Source organism: Notamacropus eugenii, chromosome 4, assembly GCF_028372415.1.
Source record: "Notamacropus eugenii isolate mMacEug1 chromosome 4, mMacEug1.pri_v2, whole genome shotgun sequence".
NCBI classification, from domain to species: domain Eukaryota; kingdom Metazoa; phylum Chordata; class Mammalia; order Diprotodontia; family Macropodidae; genus Notamacropus; species Notamacropus eugenii.
This window is the reverse complement of record NC_092875.1, coordinates 469,052,956-469,075,264: the sequence shown is the minus strand read 5'-3', so window position 1 is coordinate 469,075,264 and position 22,309 is coordinate 469,052,956. Positions and strand designations below refer to the sequence as shown.

Below are 22,309 nucleotides of genomic sequence, written 5' to 3'. Positions count from 1 at the left end.
ATTCTGACAAATGTAATTTAGTTTAAATCTTTTAATTACTTTGAATTACTGTCTTTCAGTAACTGCAGTAGAACATTTTGTAAAACCCAGGGAAGCCAGAATATATAATCCTCTTCACCACAAAGCAGGCCTAAGAAATACTCATTATTCTTGAGTTGCAGTTACTGTGGTAGCCATTTATCAATCACTGGTGGTCAGCCATCACAGAACAAGCTGTTAACAACTTAGAGGTTCTTCTGGCACTCATTCTACTGTGTATTTATTTGGTCAAAAAATATCAATTCCTTTTTGAAACTTTGTGACTTGACTCCAAAAAGAAGTGACTGTTTACAAACATTGTTTTCAAGGAGATTCTCCAGGAAGAGTCACTGCCTAAAAATTCCCCAAAACCACAGTAAAAATTAATATCACTCCTCTTGTTTTACAGGATGAAAGTAGCGACTCGTTGCTGGCCTTCAGCAATTAATCAGAAATTTCTGGTTTCATCATGCCTCACTTGCCATTTCTTCCAATAAATTCTACTGGGTTGTTACCTGACCACTGTTCTTCAATAGCTTTGATCTGTGCCTCTGAAAATTCCCAGGAGCGAGCCAGCTTCCGCCACTCTTGGGCTTTCAGTTGACAGTAAGCCAATTTCCAGAGGCAAGAGCGAATCTGCTTAGTCTCCAAACTGTGATCTTGTTTGAATGTCAGAGCAGGGCCTATTGGTGAGTCACAGCTGCTTCCTTGATGTTGCTAAATTGAAAATAAAGATAACAGACAATCTCAGATGCACTCTGTTTATAGCCTAATCAGAGTATGTTTCCCCCCTTGATAAAACTGATAAAGGTCCAGCCTAAATCATTTGTTCAGGGCCATTTGTTTTTGGGCCAAGTTTCATTATCCAAAATGTGGGGAATATCTTTAACAAAAACCATAAAGCACCACTGGTCTGACCTTGAGATGTGGGGATTCTGCAATCCTTGATTGCACACTTCCACCCCAAGAGTGACCGGACTGATGTTAGAATGCTCACAGGGAGAGTGAGAATGTCAGCCAGGAAAATGTCACCACAGATAACCTTCAGCACACTGCCTCTCTCCCCATTCCCTTTCACGGTTCCTCCCCGAACATTCTCACTTGTTTTCTTCAAGTTTAAGTTTCTCTCTTAGTTGGAATCTTGAAATCTTTCCTAAGCAGGGCACATTTTCTCTGGTGTGACTTTGTAAGAGCTCATTTGTTTTTTCCCTTCTCCCTGGTCACAAAGTCAAGGTTGAGGGGGAAGGAGGGGATAGGAAGGAGAGAATCATAGAAAGAACCAAAAGGGAATCTGAACCCATCTCTCCCAAACCTCTTTTCTTACAGATGAGAAAACAAAAGGCCTAAGAGAATTCAAAACAAAACTAATGAAAACCTCACTCAAGGGCACCCAACCAGTAACTGGGAGAGCATAAATTTAAGCCCTTCTCGTTATTACACTGTGCTTAGGGGACCGATGGAGTGGGGAGAATCTGATACTTTGCTTTTTAACAAATGGAACAAGATTGAGTTCTACATCACTGCACGCTGGGGTCAAGTCCAATTTCCGTCTCTCAACAGAATTCTCCAAAGCACGACCCCCCCAACAAGAAAACTGGGAGAAGTCATATCAAAACTCTGAGGCTAGGATGGATGGCTGTGTCAAAGTTTTTCTTTTAAAAAAAGTCTTAAATATAAGTTTCATTCTCCATTATTGACTACGTACAGGGGATGCCAGCACTCTCTTGGCCTTTGGCAGCAACCTGCTACTCGGTTTCCTTCCCTGGGTCTTTGTATTCACCAGACCGCTAGCACTAAACTCAAATAGAAACAGGTTCACAAAATCCTACATAAGGATCCCAATGAACTGAATATTGACTTGGTTTTCAAATGTAATATTATCTGTTTCACTAGATTTCGAATGATTTTGTTAAATATTTCCCAACTGCATTTTTTTAGGCAATCAGACTTGAGACTTGCCCAGGTTCACACAGCTAGCAAGTATCTGAGGCTGGATTTGAACTCAGGTCCTCCTTACTCCAGGGCCGCTCCTGGCTGCCCCTCCAATTACGTTTTAGGCTGGTTCCCTGACTCAGGAGCATTGTGGGCTGTATGTGGCTCACTCTCCGTAACTTGCTAGATTGATATTCCTAACATGCAAGTGTGACCAGGTCACTCCCCTACTTAAGAACTTTCACTGGCTCTCTGTTACCTCTAGGCTAAAATATAAGTCCCTCTGCTTAACATTCTTAAAACCCTTCCCAGTTTGACTCCAGTTTTCTTTTCCAGATTAATTTCACATCGCCCCACCCCCACCCCCTTTCAGCCAAACCAGCCAGTTGCTGTTCCCTCTACATGCATTCCCTCCCTGTGCCTCACGCCTGGAACGCTCTCCTACATTTGCTCCTGTGAGAATCTCTAGCTCCCTTCAAGACTCACCTCGAGCATCATCTAAAGGGCTTTTTCTTAATCTCCCTCCTGTTGGCGCCTTCCCTGCCGCCCAAATTACTTCATGTTTACTTTGGATATAGTTTGTATAGCTGAGTGCCCATCTCTCTCCAGTAGAATATAATGGCAGAAATGGTTGCGTTTTTTATAGGGTCTCTACCCCTATAGATGGTGCCATCTAGATGGCACCGTGGATAGAATTCCAGGTCTAGAGTCAGGAGTACAAATTCAACTTCAAATACTTACTAGCTGTGTGATCCTGAGCAAGTCACTTCACCCTGTTTACCTCAGTTTCCTCATCTGTAAAATGAGCTGGAGAAGGACATGGCAAACCAGTATCTTCGGCAAGAAAACCCAAAAAGGGTCATGAAGAGTCAGACACAATTGAAAAACAGCTGAACAACAAGAAGGGATAGGGATGGGGATAGGGAATAAAAATGGTCTTATTGGTGCAGGAAACTCCCTCTGCCAATGGAGTTCAGCACCTTCTTTGCAATGTACAGTGTTAGGAGGCTGCCGAGCCCAGGAGTACAGAGAGCGTAAGTGATCTGATCAAGCTCACACTGCAAGCACGGTCCAGAAGGTGGACACGAATCCAGATCTCAGCTTTCAAATCTGCTCTGTATGGGACTAGGGCAATGCTCATTGAATCGAACTGACATAGATCCAAAGGATTTAGACTTTGGCTACATATTCTTCTCTATTTATTATTATTATAAATAAACAGAAGCAACTGTTTCTGTTTATTTTAAGGGGAAAAATAAGAAAAGATTGGTAATAATGGGACCAGAAACAGTATAGAGAAAAGATATTGACTGGGATGGAGGCAAAGCTCAATAGTATTAAAAACTTAGATTATCAGGGGACCAGAGTCCCTCTTGCATCATGACCAAGCCACCCGGACCTATGTCTGAATTAGCAAAATTTGGACTGTATCCAGAAAGCTGTGGCAATCTTTGGAAACTTAATCTAGGAAAAGGGAATAACCTGTACCCTAAACCTTATTAGCTAGAAATTTGGGGTGGGGTCAGGGTGTGACTAAAACACTACTCATAATAGTGTTTTAGGCTAAAGAACACGAACACACACACACACATACACACAACCATTTTCAACTCTGCTTTCCTCCTTTATCACTTCCTTTTGGATTCTCCTATTGTCTTCACCCTTCAGACGGCTAGACAGCCCTCCCTCCCTCAAATCAAGGTCAACTGCAAGGCGTGTCATCATCTTGATGTCATGGCCCTCTTCAAGAATGGACAAACACAACAACATCAACAAAGGTAAGTGTAATAGAGGCAAACCGTGTAATAGAGGCAAGCTGCTGGATTCCTCCTACCCCGGGTCAGAGAGGGGCTAGCTCTTTGGCCACCCATCAGTAGACCTTAACAAGAGTGACTCTACTTCATGAGCCTTTCTCTTTTCCTTCCTGCCTCTAGAACGCATGGCATATAACTTTCTCTGATACTTCCCATGACGAACGTAGAATGTAAACCACACGTGTAGCAACCAGAGCACATGCTAGGCTGGGGAAGCGTGAGGATCTTTTGCTGCATGATCTGCCTTGTGCACAGGTGACCAATACTGATCCTAAGAAGAGTCCGGCCTTGGAGGCCACCTTAGGAGTCTGAGAATTTGGGAACCCCTGGGTCTCTCAGTCAGTACGAGTTAGAGTATTCAGTGTGCCCTACAGCTATTATGGTTCCTCCTGGGGAAGAAGATGACCGTCAACAGGAGGAACCCAACCCCTGGCCTGACTGTTAGAGGACATGGGCTCTGAGGGACCCAAAGGTGAAGTGAATACTGATTCCGCTTTCCATAAAATGCTTCCTCATTTAAGCATCAGCCTCCCAGAGGAGCACAATGGTAATTCTAAGTTACTGCTTCATATTTGTCTTTGTCAATACACACCTTGGTGTTTTTAACATTTCTTTGGTGTAGAAGAAACAAACAGCTGTTCTGCAGCTGACTTACTTTGGACACGGAGTACTTGATGCCAGACCTAGAACCAAACCTAAGCTTTCCATTCTTTCTCCAGGGCTGCAGGATTGTGATATAAAGAGCAAGAAACAATGAAAAAACGAGCCTGAGTCCTCTCTAGAGACCAGGTTCTCCCTGGTCTGAACCTAGTCCATGCATGTGGGTCCACAAGTGCAGTCCCCCAAGAGGTAAGAGGTGAACATTTCTGTCTGGACCCAGCAAGTCTATACAAAAGAACAAATTGTGGAGCATTCATGTCAGATCCCAAAGAGACTGGTGTTGTTTGAAAAGAATACTCACCGTCCTTCTGTCCCAACTTTAAGGTAGGAGCTCTGTCCCCACCCCCACAAGACTAAAGCTTCCACAACAACCACCTCATTTCATAAATCTTTCCAAGGCTCTCATCTAATAATAACTCACATTTATAAAGTGGTGTAAAGGTTTATAAAAACTATTTCCTCACAGTCATGAGACAATGTATTATTAAAATCTCTATTTAATAGGTGAAGAAAGCCAGGCTCAAAGGTAATCCCACAACTAGTTAATAACAGAGGGGAGAGTTCGTCCAGGTCCCCAGGCCCTTGTGAAGTTCATCCCCAAGTTTTCGTTCACAAAGCCCGTACATCTCTAAGATGCTGCTGCATGCTCAAGCTTAATGCCACAACAGATATATCTCTTAGAGAAATTAAGGAAAAAGGTAAATGCAGTGTGGCCTTGTCCAAATCCTTCACAAATTCTTGTCATGGGAACCCCTGGGTACCAAAGGAATAGTGCAGTTATCTGAATATAGCACTCCTCATGAGTATGACCACTAGTCTTAATTGTCAAGGCTATGGGGGCTGCTTAGCTCTGCTGTCCTTTTGACTTCTTTTAGAAAAGCTCATTGAGACTCCGAAGCCCAAATCTATATTTCTCATTTTCCACAGCAAGAGGAGCAGGATGCCAAAAAGCGTGTTGTCATCCAGGGCAGTGGCCAGGCTGAACTGGCAGAAATAAAACAATAAGGAAATGAGCAGATTTTAGAGAATATTCATTATCCTCAAGAGCACAGAATTTCGCAGTTATATGAAAAGGAATTTCTATATTTCTTTATCTGTTTCTCAGAAATCTATGAGGGCAGGCTATGGCATTTTGTTTTCAAACTTTCGTTAACCTTTGAGATGCTGAAGCTTTGTTGTGATGCAGAGCTCATTCATTGGGGAGAAATATGGTGTAGTGGGTAGAGAGGAAGCTGGCCTTGAAGAAACAAGGACGCAGGTCTAAGTCCTGCCCCTGACGTATGTTGACTGTGTAAACTTAGGCAAATGGCTAACTTCTCAGGGCTGAACAAACATTTATTAAGCCCCTATTACATCCCTGGCCTTGGGAAATGCAGTGCTGGGAGGAGGCCTCCACCATCAGCAATGCTTGTGGATGTCCCCAACCTTACTATTTTAAATAAATCATTCTTGCTTTCTCCTTTGTGATACCACGTTTGTTCTTCAGTTGTGCCTGACGCCTCTGAAGCGGTTCACCATTCCCTTCTCCAGCTCATTTTACAGACGAGGAAACTGAGGCAAATAGGGTGAAGGGACTTGCCCAACATCACACATCTGAGCATTTGAACTCAGGAACATGAATCTTCCTGACTGGGCCCAGTGCTTCACCCACTGTGCCACCGGCTTTTCAAGGAGGAAGCTTTGGAGTGGGCAGGAGTCATCTGAATCCAAAGCTGAGTAGTATCTTGGAGTGACAGATGGACATTTGTCACATGCTGATCTACTGGAACCCCCCCGTCCAGCCTCCCCCACACCAGAAGCCTCCATCCTGCCTAGGTTTGAGGAGCTAGGGAAATAACAATAGAATAAATTCAAATGTGGGATTTGAGCTCCAGGCTCAGAGGAAACAGTCAGCCTACACTGAGGCCGACTCCTCTACTTTCCACTGCTACAGTCATTATAGGGAGATTTTGTGAGGAACAATGATTGGTCCGAGAATCGAGAGACCTAGGTTTGCCCCTCACTGACTGCGTAATCAGGCATGTGGCTCATTGCTCCATATCTCAGTTCCCTTATCTTTAAAGCAAGGTAATAAGAATAATAAATGTATATTGTACATCCTATATAAATACGGAATAATAAATGTATACCATATATACACGTCATGTGTTACAAATATATTAAAGTATATGTTGTGATATATATTGTATGCTATATATGCACTTTGTACATATTATAAAATAGATCAGATCATAAATATAATAAATTTTCTAAATATATGATAAATCCATGTAATCTATACTATATAAATACATCAAGTTTACATCATATAATATAAACATATGATGATAAATTTATGTCACACATCGTATATAAATCTAGAATGATAAATTTATGTATGGTAAATAACAAACTGTATTGTTACATAATAATAAATAGTACCTGACTTACCTCTCTTACAAAGTTAAAATGAGGATCATTTGTTTCTGTGGGATGGGAGTGGGGAGACGGGAACCAGACAATGATTTACTTAGCATGGAGAACTCCCAGTGAGGAAGTTCTGTCTACCGGTGCAGATCAGCATCTGCTCTGTAGCTTATAGCCGTAGACCACATGTGGAGGAGAGGGTGACATGAGACGTTAAGTGACTTGCCTGAAGTCACACAGCCACTAGGTCAGATTCAGGCTTTCTATCCAGGTCTTTCTGATTCTGAAGCTAGCCACTAATACCATGCTGCCTCCCTCCCTTTGTAACCATAAAACACTGGGCTCTGTGCCCAGAATGATGACTCTGAGGAAATGTGAAATCCTCCATCCTCACAGAAAAAAGACAAGTTATGTTGAGCCCTGGGAGCGGCAGCACCCTCCCCGACGGTCCACCCCCAAACCACCAGCCTTGCTGCAACCCGGCGCCCACAGCCATCCCTCTGGGAAAGGAGACATAGTCTGGCTGCACCTGTATCTACTGAAGAGAGAGAAAAGAAAGGTCTGGCAACCAGAGCACTTGGCACCGTCAGATGCTTCAGCATCAGAAACTGATGTGACGTGATCGGGGAAGTGGCCTGAAAGACAAGGCACTACCTTGTGTTTGCCCATGGGGCCTCTGAGCTGCAGCTGAGGCCTCCTCTGTGTTTTCTCCACCATGAGAGGTGAGCTCCTGGAGAGAAGGGACCATCTTCCTTTCCTCCTTGGATCCCCAGGGCTTCACACAAAGTAAGCAGGAATCACACTGTCTAGCACTGATACTGCACTTACTCCATGCTACGTACTACGCTGGGCTCTTTGTGACGATGCAGCCTGGGAGGTCATGGTAACAATAATAGAATTTATAATTATTATAGCTAACATTTATATGACACTTATTATGTGCCAGGCTCTATGTCAAGTGCTTTACAAATATCTCAACTGATCCTAACAGCAACCTTGAGAGGTGGGTGCTATTATTCCCGTTTGATAGATGTGGAAACCGAGGCAAGCAGGGGTGAAGTGACTGGCTCATAGTCACACAGCTGAGAAGCATCTGAGGTGGGATTTGAACTCAGGTCTCCCTAACTCTAGACTGGTCACTCTATCCTCTGTGCCACCTACCTGCAATAAATGCTTCATGTGTCCACTTATTCATTCACGTTCCCTGTACTGTACTTAACTAAGGCATAAGAGTGGTCACTGACATATTTTAGAAAGAGTTTTTCAACCATAATGGTTTTCTGGTTAACCTCCATTTAACCAAGAAGTGCATTTGGCCAGAGAAATTCGTTTCTCAACCAGTAATTCCATTTCCCCACCACGTTAAACAAGAAATAGCACAGAGAAGGGAATGCAGTTACTATCCCAGCTTCCCCATTTCTCTGAGAGAAAGCTTAGAGGACATCCACCCTTCTACTTCCTCAGAATCCATTTGTAATCTAACAAATTCAAAAGGAAATTGGAGAGGGAGAGGGAGGGTAAGAAAGAAAGTGGGAGCAAGGATAAAAGAAGGAAGGAAGAAGTAAAACAAGGAGAATGGAAGAAAGCTCCAATCAGGATTTTTTGACAAGACATAATTTCAAGCAGGTCATCCTAGGAGTGACCACATGACGCCAGAACAAAGCTTGTGAAACTTCCCATTTGGTAGGGTTAAAACAAAAACAAGTTAGAACACTGTTTTCAGAGCTACAAATTAAAGGATTCATTACAAGGAAGTGTTTGGGGTCTCAGTGACTGAGACTGGCTGGCCCCGGGATCAAAACCTGCTACAAAGGGAAGAGACAAGATCCCCAAGGTTCCAGCCTTGAGCCTCCATCACCCAGCAGTTGAGGACATTTTGAGACTGCAAACTGCCCGTTGGTATGGGAACCAAGGAAGGACTGCTGGGGTATTGGCTAAGGCATGTGGCCGTGATGTCATGGCCCCTCTTTCGTATATCAATTTCCTTACTTCTTAAAGGAGGACATTGCATCAGTTGATTCCTTCTAGCTCAAACATTCTGTGACTTATATAGAAAAATGGGGTGAGAGAAGAGTCAGGAGAAAGGTCATGAGTCCTTTCTTCAGTTCCCCATGCAGCGGAACCCCTGTGATCTGAGTGGAATACAAATTGTTGTATGCACCAACATGTGGAGTTTTCTTGACAAAGATGGTTTGCCATTTCCTTCTCCAGCTCACTTTACAGGTAAGGAAACTGAGGCAACCAGGGTTAAATGGTTTGTCCAGAATCACATAACTAGTAAGAGTCAGAGGCCAGATTTGATGAGTCCCAGACCTGTGGTCTATCCAAAGGGCCACCCAGCTGCCCTGGAATACAAATGTCTGAAGGAATTTTCTGGACTGCTAGCAGAATGGGATAAGCGTTTCCAAAAAGCCAAAATAGCCTGAATCTGTGTGTTTTGCAGAGCTGAGATCCCAGCAGCCACCAAGGCAGGTCAACATAGACCCCTATCAGGGCAGATGGCCAGCAGATGGTGGCAGAGAGCAGTTTGAAGAGAGATTTGAGGATCATCAGAAGTCATGGGGGGCACCCAAGTTTATGAAACTTGAGTTGCCTCTAGCCATATGCATCCTGGTCACATATATTCCCCCGTAGAGATGCCCCTTCAGTGAGTGTTTACTGATCATGAGTGTTTGCTTTCCCCACTGAGAATGTGGCATACTGTAGGGGACTATTCCTCTGTATGTACTGGGAATTTTTCTTCACAATTTTTCTTCTTTTACTGCATGTGATTAAATGTCTTCTCTTTTGAATTAATGTGTCCTGTGGTTGATCTAGTAAAAGACTCGGGGCTGTAGGGGCTCATGAACTACAGTTTTGGCAGATGCTGCCCTACAAGGTGCCTTAACTGGCAAAGCTTTCTGAGGAGTTGGGGAGGAGGGTTACAGTAGGGGGTGTTGCTGAAATGATTGGGGGTGCCTTTCCTCTAAGGTATAGTTTGCAGTTCTGGAAGGGAATGAAACCTAAGTAGGTCCTGCTGGAAAGCCTAGGCATGAAGACAGCTTGTGTTGTTGTAGTTAAGTCGTGTCTGACTCTTCATGACCCCAATACTGGCCATGGGGTTTTCTTGGCAAAAATACTGGAGTGGTTTGCCATTTCCTTTTCCAGTGGATTAAGGCAAACAGTGGTTAAGCGACTTGCTCAAGGTCACACAGCTAGTAAGTATCTGAGGTGCAATTTGAAAGTGACTTTTAAACAAATACCCTAAATTCCCTCTCAAGGAGTCCCACAGCTAAATGAAAATCCTTCTTCTTCCTTACCTGTCTCCAGGCGTAGTATCTCTCTGCTTTGATGATCATATCTACAATGAGAGAATGGTTGCTCCTGGATGCTACAGCCAATGCTGTCTTCCCTTGCTGAGAACAGAAACAACATTGCTGACAGTGCTCTGATATCCACCATTTATCCCTAAACACACCACTGCAAGGATGACTGGGGAAGGGGAAATAGTAGGAGATGGTGGAACAAAAAGTAATAGAACCTCCAAATATTTCTCCAGTCTACTCTGTGGCTGAGAAATTCAACTCAATGGTGCAAACAAAATCACAATTTTGACTTTTAAAGCTCTCTACAACCTGGCCCCTTCCTAACTTTTCTGTCTTTTATATTTTATTTTTGTGGAGGCAATTGGGGTTAAGTGACTTGACCAAAATCACAGAACTGGTAAGTATCTGAGGTCAGATTTGAACTCAGGTCTTACTGCCTCCAGGGTTGATGCTCTCTCCACTGCACCACTTTGCTGCCCCTCTTTTTGGTCTCCTTAATGAACATTTTTCTCCCTTAGAAACCATCTGTTGTTGTTTTTCAGTCTTGTCCAACTCTTTGTGACCCCATTTGGGGTTTTCTTGGCAGAGATACTGTAGTAGTTTCTCTCATTTGCCACCTCACCCTCCCCAGAGTAGACAAGGACTCACCATGTCACTGCTGTTTCCCTTGCCTGACATATTATCTTGGTATCACAAGCAGCTCATTGGCCAAATGGCAGTGACCAAAAGGATGGACAGGCCTGGTCCTTATATAAATTGTGAAATAGATAAAATTCTAACCTTTCTCATCCCCCAGTGCAACCCTACTTTGAGCCCTTCCTTCCCCTACAGAGGTCTCTACCGTTTTTCCCCAGAAAAAAAAAATCCAAATGCTTTTTAGATGTCCAACGTCCTCCACTGCACTGCCTCTCCAGCCCCTCCAAACCTTTATCACCTCACCCCTAAAATTCACTCACTGTATGAGACATTGTAGATCTACAGGATGTGACTCTGCATCCTGAAAAGGAAGTCATGTGACTACTCTGTGCCTCAGTTTTCCCCTCTGTAAGATGAGGGAGTTGAGCTTAAACTTGATAGCCACCAAGTGTTTTCTAACTGTAAAGCTCTGATCCCATGATCCATTTACCCCTTAGGACCCTGCTTGGGGTCTGACAAATCTCCTGCGCTAATGTGAGCAAAGGTTTTAGTGATAGGACTTTATCCCTCAGACATAACATTTGCATTTGATAATACCTTCTGTGTGATTGCACACTTATAACCCATATCAGATTGCTTCCTGTTTCAGGAAGGGAGAGAGAGAATTAGAAACTCAAAATTTTTTAAAATGAATGTTAAAAATTGTAATTGAAAAAAGTGAAGCATTATTAAAAATATACTTTATGCAGGTATAGCCTTTTGTCTTTTTTTCAAGTTAGCTTTCAAACCATCTCCTCAGCTCCTCCCAACAGTCCGGTGAGGCATGCAGAGCAGTTGTACCATAAGGTTACAGATCCCCTGAACCTCAGAGTTGGTTGACATCTATCCATGCTGCTATTATAATGCCTTCTACAATATGTCCATCTTACAGAAGGGAAAACTGACACTCAGAGTTTAAGTGATTAATTCAAGGTTACACAGTAAGGGAGTGGCAGGCAGTCATTGAACAAGCATTTGATAAACTCTTACTATATGCTAGACTGCAAAGTGGTACAGCGGATAGAGTGCTAGACCTGGAGGCAGTAAGACTCATCTTCCTGCGTTCAAATCTGGCCTCAGAGACTTCCTACCTGTGTAACCCTGGGCAAGTCACTTCACCCTGTTTACCTCACTTTCCTCATCTGTAAAATAATGAGCTGGAGAAGAAAAGGTCAAACAGTATCTCTGCCAAGAAAACCCCAAATGGCATCACCAAGAGCTGGACAAGACTGAAAATGACCGAACGACAACAGATGGTTTTTAGGGGAGTGAAATGAAAAGGTAGGAAGGGGCCAGGTTGTAAAGAGCTTTAAAAGTCAAATAGAGGTTTTTATAAATTTGTTCTGGGAGGTAAAGGGAGCCACTGGATTTACTGAGCAGGGGGGAAGGAAGTTGGAGTGATATGGTTAGACCTATGCTTTAGGGGAATCACTTAGACAGCTAGCTGAGTAAAGGATGGATTGAAGTAGCTAGAGATCTGGGCCAGAGAGACCAATTAGAAGGCAGTAACCCTGGTGATGAGTGCCTGTACAAAGGTAGTGATTGTATGAGCAGAGAGAAAGGGAGAAAAGGAAAAAATAAGACTGGCCAAGCAAAAACCTAGGTATCAGCTGTCAAGTTGCCCGAGTCCAAAGCTACTTCCCCTACACAATACTGCCTCTTAACCTGGTAGAGTCAAATGGAACTCTCAGAACTAGAATAGTTGACAAAGGAAACAGGTTTGCATTTGTTGTACGTTTTTGTTGGGGGCTGGAGTGGACGTTAGTGGGGATTTCCTGGTTCATCTGCCTTACCCAGTAAGGTGCTTTCTGTTCTGTCTGCATTCTAAAGACCAGTCCCAAGACACAGCTGTTCATTTCAGAGCACAGTTGGCCAAGGTACTGAGATATGGGAATAAATGTCTGGCTGGAGGTGTCTAAATCCAGAACCACACTCCACCAGCTCTGTTGTGCTGAGGCCCTTGAGGAACTGTGTCCCTTATCTATCATCCTTGAATGCATCTGGAGACTCACTAAAAGTAGAATTCCCACAGGCATCAGTGTTGGCTATTTTCCATGTATTGAGTCTTAGATGAGCCTGAAAATTAGGGTTGAAAGCAATCAGCCTCTAATCAGGGGCACAGTAATTGGATTACAAAGTACTGCTACTCTGAAGCCTTTATACAACCCCCTAATCTCTGCCATCTGAGTGCTGGCTTTCAACACCATTCACAATCATGGCAATTAGTCTATTAGGAGAGCAGCATGCTGGGAGCCAGAGGTTTTTTTGCTCTTAGGAGAGCATTTTCCTTAGGAATATGTGCTTGAATGGGAGTCTGAAGGCTCCAGGTACTGGTATTACCATTAAGCCTGTGGCACTCTCCAGAGGTTAAACTTCAGGAGTGCCATATTAGGTCATGGTTCTAGCATCTTTTTCTTTTTTTTCTATCCACTAGTAATGTGCCAGCTTCCAAGAAGCATCACCTACCTAGAATGGGCAAAAAGTGAATGCTAGAAGAGGAGAACTGTGAAACAATTTTCGTGCATGCTCCCATTTGCTCTCCAGGACAGCCCTGTGAGGTAAGTACTGTGGGTACAAGTATCCCCATTTTACAGGTGAGGAAACTGAGACTCTCGGTTTCAATGACTTGCTCCTTGTACACAGCTTGGATCCGGGGCAGGATGCTATCTCTCATTTTCACTCTTTTCACGCTACCTGAGATAGCTTCACTTTAAAGAAAAGACAGTAGGAAAGATAGTGTTTCCCAATGATGTGCTGTCTAATGAGGAAACACAAGCCATCAAGGTCCAAAAGCTCTTGGTCAGTCTCATCCATTTTTACCTACTTAATCTAGAGATGTTGGGAGATTTTTAGGTGGTGTGGGTGCATTTCTAGAAATGTTTCAGTTGAAATCCTTCAGGCATAAAGTAACCTGGCTGCTTCTCAGCCTCAGTGCTGAGCTGGGCTCCATGTTCTGAGCCTTTGCAAGCAGCCTATGTATCCTCCCCCTCCCCCTAACCCAGGATTTTTGACTAGTTCAAGAAATAAATTAAAATAATGACCAAACCACATTCCTTCAGACCTGACTGGTGCAAAGATGATAATATCTGAAATAGGCGGGGTTGAAGTTTACCTTTGCCCTATAAAAATAGGCTTACCAACAACAAAAAGTAAAATAAAAAAATCACTGTTTAATTAGGAAAATCAAACTTGGTCCCAAATAGAGATGAGGGGAAAATGTTCTTCCTTCACGAACACTTTGCAGAGGTGGGGAATTATGGGTGTTGAACATCGCATGTTCTATCAGAAGTGCTTGCTGTGTTAGTTTTGTTAAAAATTTTATCCTTTTTTACAAAGGGTGATTGTTGGGGAAGAGAGAGGAGAAAAATATATTTAGAAATGAAAGTGATGTCAAGACAAAAGAAGCAAATGGCAATTAAAGAGAGGCATGGGGTGCAAACAAATGCCTGCAGCAGTCTAGGACAAGGGGATTCCTCCAGTAAAGAAGCCTTCTAATACCTTCTAAATCCTAGGGGCTAACAAGAAGTTGTGAATAGTTTGTGCTTTCATATTCATTTGGAGACTGGTCTTAAGTAATACTAAGCTATTTTATTTACTTGGAAAATATAAAATGGCATTTCTCCTTTTAAAAAAGATACACACACACACGCACACACACACACACACACACACACAAAAGATACACTTCAGACTTACTTATTTGGCTTTCACAATGACCCCTCAAGTTGGAAATTTCACTGAACAGCACCAAGAAGTGTCTCAGGTGTTTCCATGTATGCAGGTGGACTAACGCTGAGCCCACAGCAGTCATTTGGACAGTTACCTTGTCAACGACCTTCAGATCACAGCCTGCTTTCAGCAAGATGTCCACCAATTCCACGTTTCCAAGATCAGCTGCTAAGTGCAGAGGAGTTTGCTGCTTCTGTAACAATTTATTTAGTCAATGGTGTCCAAGTCTTCTGGCCCCATTTGGGGTTTTCTTGGCAGAGATACTCGAGTGGTTTGCCATTTCCTTCTCCAGCTCATTTTACAAATGAGGAAACTGAGGCAAACAGGTGAAGTGACATGACAGGGTCACACAGCTAGCACATGTCTGAATTCGGATTTGAACTCAGTTTCTGACTGTAGTCCTGACACTGTATCCACTGGACTGCCAACTGTGTAACCATAACAGCTGGCATTTATGCCTCAAGTTTTACAAAGAATATTCAATGTATTTTCTTATCGGATTTGATCTTCATGACAACTCTGTGAGGTTGGTGCTCTTACTATTCTCATTTTATAGATGAATACACTGAAATTGTGAGGTTAAGTAACTTGTCCGGGGTCAAACATCTCTCGAGTCTGAGGTAAGTTCAAACCTAGATCTTCTTGACTTCAACACCGTAATTCTGTCTCCTATCCTGTATTTGTAAAGTCTTCTAAGGGCTGCAAACACTATGTACAACTGCTCATTTGAGTAGATACTATCTACAAGGGTCATAAGTTCCATTTAATATTCAAGAAAGACGCAAGGAAAATCAGAATACTTAGCTTCAAAGGTAGAGGCCAAAGAGCTCCTTGAATTTCAAAGCTGGAAGGAGTGATAGAGGTAATAACTTATTTACTCCTGTTGACTGCCATCCCAATTTTTTTTTTCCAAATGAGGCATCTGATTTCTAGTGAGGAAGTGACTTGCCCAAAGTCACACATAGTCAATACTAATAGTTCACATTTCTAAAGCACTTTAAATGTTACAAAATATTTTTCTACTTTGTTGGGGCAGAGCTAGGCCTAGAACAAAACTGTGAGTCCTAGCTCTGGATTCCATTTCTAATTAGATCATTGGTTTGTTCAACATGCAGAATAGATATTAAACACCTACCTATGTTAAACTTTTCCCTTTAGATCTAGTTTTATTCCTGAGCCTTTTCTCTCTCCCAAAAAGAGTCTGGAGAGTTAAGGAAGTGGCAGAGAAGTGTCTTAACCCAAGAACCCTTGGCAGTTGGTTGTAAGAAAAGTTCCTAAAGTGAAATTGGTGAATTGAAGTTTAGCAGCTGGGAATTGAACAGGGAACCATAAGAATCTCTTTAGTGATCATTATATTAAACTGTCCCTACACACTCCAGTAATCTTCATCTAAGACAGATCACAGACAGACCTATCAAAGGACTCAGTGCTATTTGATCTGGAATCGACCCTAAAGATCATTTAGTCCCAGGGTTCTCAAACTTTTTGGTATCAACAGCCCTTTTGTTGTTGAATTGTTTTCAGTCTTGTCCAACTTTTCATTACCTTTGTTGGGATTTTCTTGGCAAAGACATTGGAGTAGTTGGCCATTTCCTTCCCCAGCTCATTTTACAGATGAGGAAACTGAGGCAAACAGAGTTAAGTGACTTGCCCATGGTCCTGAAACTAATCCATGTCTAAAACCAGATTTGACTCAAGACCTGGAGTTCTGTCCATTGTGCCGTGTAGCAGCCCAATACCCCTTTACATTTTTAAAAATTATTGAGGATCCCAAGGAAATTGTTTACTTCTATTGGTATTTACTATATATGAAGTTAAAACTGCTTTATTTATTATTTATTATTTTTCATAATAATACTAAGATGTAATTTGCCTATTAAAGGCCCTTCCCTTTTCCATATCTCTGTGAGGGCCAGACTGTCTTCATCAATTTTAACCAAAGCAACATGTTACAATAGATTGAATATGGAAACAGTCAGGAGAATCTAGCTGCTTATTAAGTTAGACATTAAAGAAATTTGTAAAAATTGTAAAACAATGTCAAAATCAGTCATTTTTTTTGTTTTATCATTATTTTCAGAAAAATGTTATTTATGTTAATATGTAATAGGTTATGATTTTTCAATGAAAAAATATTTTTCAAAAATTAGATGAATCAAAGAATAGAAATTGACCTAAATTTATGTAGCATTTTAACATTTGAGGTAGGGAGGTGGTACAGTGGAGAATACAAGCCATGTGACCCTGGTCAAGTCACTTAACCTCTGCCTCAAATGAGTTTCTTCATCCTGAGCAGCATTGTTGTGAGGATGAAAGGAGATAGTTTTTGTAAAGTGTTTGGTAAACTTTAAAGCACCAGCTATGATTATTACACATTTATAATCTCATTTGACCTTTGCAGCAACCCCCAAGTAAGTATTCAAATATTCAAATTAAGTACTAATCTGAAACTTTAAAATCTCAAACTCAAGTTTCTATTCACAACGGTTTGAGGAGTACACAACTTTCATTCAAATAAAGGGATATTTAGATGGATTTGGAACTTGGTGAATGAGCAGAAACAAATACTTTTGATTGATTACATGTTGACTTGGAAGGACCTTTCTGATGGTTTATTTATCTAAAAAAATTCCAGAGACATGGATTCTGGGTAATTAATGATCTTACTAATCAGGCTAGTGTATACATAATAAAAGTGACACTCTGGAATACCAAAGACACCCCATGAAATCCATGTTTATGTACCTTTGAGAGAGTGGGCATTCCTGAGGATGGGAATGAGTATGATTGGTTAACAGGTAATAAGAGAGAATGAATATTATAATGAAAGGTGGATTTATTCTAATGAAGGGCTGGGGGACTTGACTTGACTTCCAAACCACTCCCCACCTTGAGCAATATGATGGAAGAATTTATCCCCACCCAAATCTGAGTAGCACCCAACAGGCTTCCCCTTGTGGGTGGAGGAGAAAGTTAATTCGATCCCATTATCAGTCATGTTTTTTAGATGTTGGCTCAGCCTCAGAGAGAATAAGGTTCCAGAAAGGCATAAATCCTATTTCTCCCCAATATTAACAATTGGTTGTTTAATAATCATTTCTCTCAGTTGGTTAATAATTTTTATCAATTACTTTTTTTCTAAGACATCTCACTTTATTTAAAAGAAGCTAATTTGCAGAATATAAGGAGTACAATTATTTCCAACAGTACAGTAAATAGGTTGGTTTTCAGTGGGGTCAGTAGTCTGTTGGGATAAATAGAAAATAAAATAAAAACAAACCAGGACACTCCAGGACCCCATGGTGGGAGGACAACTGGGGCAGGGGGAGTCGGAGGGAAACCCCAAGTACCTCCCAGCAATGTCTCTTTAAAACAGTATTTCTTTGTGGCTCAAGTTTTGAGCTACATTTAAACACCACTGGGTTCCCACACTGGGGACCATATAGGGAGAGGGGTAGGGCATATGAAGGCTGTTATTTCCTTCTTTGAGAGGCCAGGAGGTACAAGAATCTGCTGACCCGTCCAGACTCTGACCTCTTCCAACGAGAAGAGAGAGCAAACCCAACCCAGATCCTGGCCCTGGGCTTGCTCATTCAGGGGCTTGATCCCAATTGCCCCTCTAGCCTCGACTGTCCCACTATGGAAAACTCCTTGCTTAAGTTTCATTTCATTCAAACTCGAATCTGACTTTAATACCCAGGCCCCTCCTGTCCTCTGTCTTCCATCCTCCACGATGGCACAATGCCCAGAGTTGGAGGCCTGGAAATCAGAAGGACTCATCTTCATGAGTTCAAATCCAGCCCCAGACACTTACTACCTGTGTGACAAGTCACTACACCCTGTTTGCCTCAGTTTCCTCACCTATAAAACGAGCTGGAGAAGGAAATGGCAAACTACCCCAGGACCTCTGCCAAGAAAACCTCAAATGGGGTCCCAAAGAACTGGACACAACTGAAATGACGATGACAACAACGTCAACCACCATACTCATCGCATTTACAGATGACACAAGTCTAGGAGAAAGGGCTAACACCCTGGATGGTAGTCACAATGCAAAAAGATCTCAACCAGTGAAGGCACAGGAACGAGATTCACAGCTTCATTTCAGTCCCAGATCTCCCACTGACTAGCTAAGCAGTTTTGGGACAGGAGAATCATTTAATCTCTCTGGGGTTCAGTGTGCTCATCTGTAAAATGAAGGCTTGTTCCTCCAAGCCCTAAGGTTCTTTGGCTCTAAATCATATTTATTATTCTGTCTCAGCATTTCCAGATGGAGCCAGTGATAGATTGATCTTATGGAAGGGTTTGCTGCTTCTTTAGTTAATTGAATCCAAGTAATTTTTATTTTTCATGTGGCCTTTCTATCTTCAGGCTAAAGGAAGACACATTAATGACTTCAAGATAGAAAATAAAGCTTCCTTCTTGTGGAAAGGGGCCCCCTGCCAATGACAGTGCACCGGACTTGGGGAATGGCTCTTGATTTAGAGACTCCTCTAGCAATAGATCTCTAAGTCATTGTTTTTCTATCAAAGTATCTGGACGTGTCAAATGTGAATATTTGAATAATACACTGGCTGCCATCCATCTACCAGAGGAAGCTTGAGCTGTGCATGGGAGGGAGGGAAGGTGAAGAACGCACATATCCTTCCGAAGAACTGGCCCTTATCCTTCAAGACACTTTGACTTTCACTGGAAACAACATGCAAACCAACACAGATTTTGTGTAAGATAAGGAAACACCACCAGTGGGTTCTGCCTGACTTTGCTTACCTGATTTAAGGCATCAACATTATGCTTAGCTCCCAATAAGCTGTTCACCGCAGTAATGTGGTTGTTGGCCACAGCTAAGTGGAGAGGAGAATCCTGCTGCAGAAAGATAGAAGCCACTTCAAAATGGGGGTATTCTCTCTTAACTGTATTACTCATATACTAGTACAAGGTGGTACGATGAATTGATATCGGACTTGGAGGTCATGCATGCAAATCTCAGTTCTTCTGCTTACTAGCTAGATGACTTGGGTAAGTTAGAGGATCATAGATTTAGCACTAGATGAACTGCAGAGGGCTTCTAGTACAACCCTCTCATTTGAGAGGAGCACAACACAGTGAATGGAGAAGAGACCTTGGACTCAGAGAAAGATCTCTGTCACATCCAGTCCATCTTGGCTGTGTGGTTAGAGGGGAAGTAATTTAACTTCTCTGCTCTCTAGACCAGAAGGATCAACACCAGTCAAGTTGGAAGACAAGCATTAAAATGAAATTGGGGAATAGTTAACAGAATAAATAAAAATACAAAAAAAAATAGATATTACATTTAAAATCTAAGTCAATATGCAGCCTCCATGGATACTTATGTAAAGTGTAGTGGTCCCCATGTCCATTTGAGGGCAACTCCCTAAATCTATACATGGTGGAGAAGGGAATGATTGCATTCATAAAAGGAGTTTTCTCTTCCAGGAGAATTCCTTACACCAAAGAAATGAGATTCTTTGTTGACCTCCCTTCCCCTGAAATTCCTTTATATTTTTATATTTTCCACCTGTTTTCTGTGCTCATGTTGTACATGGGAACCACCTGAGGATGGAATCCCATTGAGGGCAGAGACTGCTCTGTTTTGTTTTTGTGTCACTAGCACCTGGCATACATAGAAGGCACTTAAGAAGTTCTTGTTGAGTTGAACTGAAGGTTATGCTCCAATGTATCCCTCAAGGGTCTGACTAGTGACTCCTTTCTCCCACTCCCTCCACCTCTACCAGCGCCCAACTCATTTTCTCTTCCCTCTTCTAGCTCTCAGCTTTCCTCTCCTGCTCGCACCACCATCAACTCTCCTCCCTTAGTCAATACCGGACCATAATGCCCCTTTGGGGAAATAAGGCAAAACTAAGAGGAGCCCTAAGAGTGGGAGAGGGGAGATGAGAAGTGACAAAGAAAGTGAATGATTGAAAATGAGACTAGGGTTTTGGTGAGAACCTGGATCACTTTACTCAAGATAACCCAAGGTAGAGTATCGAGCACAAGCATTATTGTCCCTATTTGACAGAAGAAGAAACTGAGTCAGAAAAGTAATAATAATAGCTAACAGTTCTATAATATTCTAAGGCTTACAAAGCATATATTCATTTGATTCTCACAACAACCCTACAAGGTAGGGCTATTAATATCTTCATTCTACTGATGAAGAAATTGAGAATGAGAGTAGTTAAATGACCTGTTCAAGGTCATACAGCTTGAACAAGGCAGGGCTGGAATTCAAATCCAGATCTGATTCCCAGAGTGAGAGCTTTTCCCATTACACTGGACTGATCCCCTAAGGCAAAAAGAAGAGGTAGCTGGGTAATAGGAAGAGACAATGTCCAGATAGGAAAGAAAATAAGTATGAGAGAGACAATGACATGTTGGGGAAAGGTAATATCTGGGTGACTCAGAGATGGGTGAGTGAGCAGGTGGGTCAGTGGGAACAGGGGGCTGGTCAAGTAGGAAGGAGGCTATTTGATAAAGCAAATGAAGAGGAAGGCAAAGACTTGAGAGTGAGAGAATGGGGATGACCTTAAAGTGCTAAGAGGCAGGAAGAAGCATGGTTCAGAGAACAGAACATCAGAATGAACTGGGACAGAAGTATTCAAGTCTCCGTGGAACTACCTGGATATTTTGGTGACCTTGACTTTGCGTCCTTAATTCTCTCATATGGAAAATGAGGGGTATGCGGCTAACTGCGATGTTCTCTGAGGTCTACCAGACCTACCTATCTGTGCCTCTCTGAGCATCAGGAGGGTAGAATGACTGTGAAGAGTTCTGGGCCAATGATGTTGAACTCCAACAGAAAGACAAATAAAGATGAATCATAAGAATAGAAAAACTAAGAATAATAAACTAAAATAGCCTAATCTGTATTGAAAGACCCCAGCAGGCTGCAGATTGGTTTAAAATGTAATATTATCTGTCTCACATTGTGTTTTTATTTATTTTGTAGGTATTTCCCAATTCTGATTTAATCGGATTTGTGCAGCGCTCAGGCCATTTGACACCTCTTCTACCAGAAAAAACTGAACTATTCTTTCCCCTTTTACCTCAAACCTTGAATGCTCGAGCAGAAGGAAGAAAATCACCCAAAATAATAGATAAATGTTCTTTGTAAGGAATGGCTTTGTGAGGGAGGGAAGGAAAGGGGATATACTGGGAAACATAGGTGATGTGAGAATAAAACATAATAAAAAAATTTTAAGCAGTTTCCATTTCTATAGCACATTAATTTTTAAAAGGCACTTTCCTCAAAACAACCTTATGAAGCAGATGACAACAATATATCCCCATTTTATAGATGCGGAAACTAGACTCAGGTGATGTGACTTGCCCAGGGTCACACAGCAAAGGATGAGTGTGAACCAAGACTCAAACCTAGATCTTCTGCCTCCACATTTTGAAATACCCAACTGACATGGTAGTCAAAACATTTCTGCAAATCAGGAAGTTCTTTGGACTGAACTGAGAAAATTTAAAAGCCAGTTCCAATGAAAACTTGTCCTCCACAACAGCCAAACCCAGTTCAAGTCACACCCTCAGTCTGGAATTATCAGAACATATAGTAACAGATAATCAGAGTGAGTAATATTCTCAGGGAAGAAAATAGAGTGAAAAATGTGAAAGGATTTTCCTGGTCTAGTTCCAACATAGACGGTCACTGTCAAAATGTTTGCTTTGGGTGTGTTGGGTCTTTTTGAAAGCCAACATGAAATTCCAGAAACCTAAGTTAGAAGAGTTGATTGAATTTTA

General features: G+C 42.1%; 2 protein-coding genes and 1 long non-coding RNA gene across 6 annotated transcripts in view; 2 read left to right on the top strand and 1 right to left on the bottom strand.

The window, feature by feature from the left end:
* POC5 (POC5 centriolar protein) overlaps positions 1-712 on the top strand; it is a 75,118-nt gene extending 74,406 nt beyond the window's left edge. Inside the window, exon 13 of the mRNA XM_072606378.1 lies at positions 428-712. The gene's annotated coding sequence lies outside the window, so the exon portion shown is untranslated. The remainder of the gene's footprint in view (positions 1-427) is intronic.
* ANKDD1B (ankyrin repeat and death domain containing 1B) overlaps positions 1-22,309 on the bottom strand; it is a 73,385-nt gene that overhangs the window by 8,115 nt on the left and 42,961 nt on the right. For all 3 annotated transcript variants that reach the window (XR_011966513.1, XM_072606374.1, XM_072606375.1), the window contains exons 10-13: positions 19,310-19,405; positions 14,634-14,732; positions 10,130-10,225; positions 534-735 (exon numbers count right to left, since the gene is read on the bottom strand). Coding sequence is in view for 2 of the 3 variants with exons in the window: in XM_072606374.1 (XP_072462475.1) it covers positions 534-735; positions 10,130-10,225; positions 14,634-14,732; positions 19,310-19,405 (493 nt within the window). In the remaining variant the exon portion in view is untranslated. The remainder of the gene's footprint in view (positions 1-533; positions 736-10,129; positions 10,226-14,633; positions 14,733-19,309; positions 19,406-22,309) is intronic.
* LOC140502068 (uncharacterized) lies at positions 3,735-21,771 on the top strand. 2 transcript variants are annotated; one of them, XR_011966515.1, is made up of 6 exons: positions 3,735-4,019; positions 4,484-4,748; positions 5,911-9,053; positions 13,245-13,368; positions 18,911-19,438; positions 21,510-21,771. It is a non-coding gene; the product is annotated as an uncharacterized lncRNA (long non-coding RNA). The 2 variants fall into 2 exon arrangements; XR_011966514.1 differs by lacking the exon at positions 3,735-4,019 and adding an exon at positions 4,026-4,311.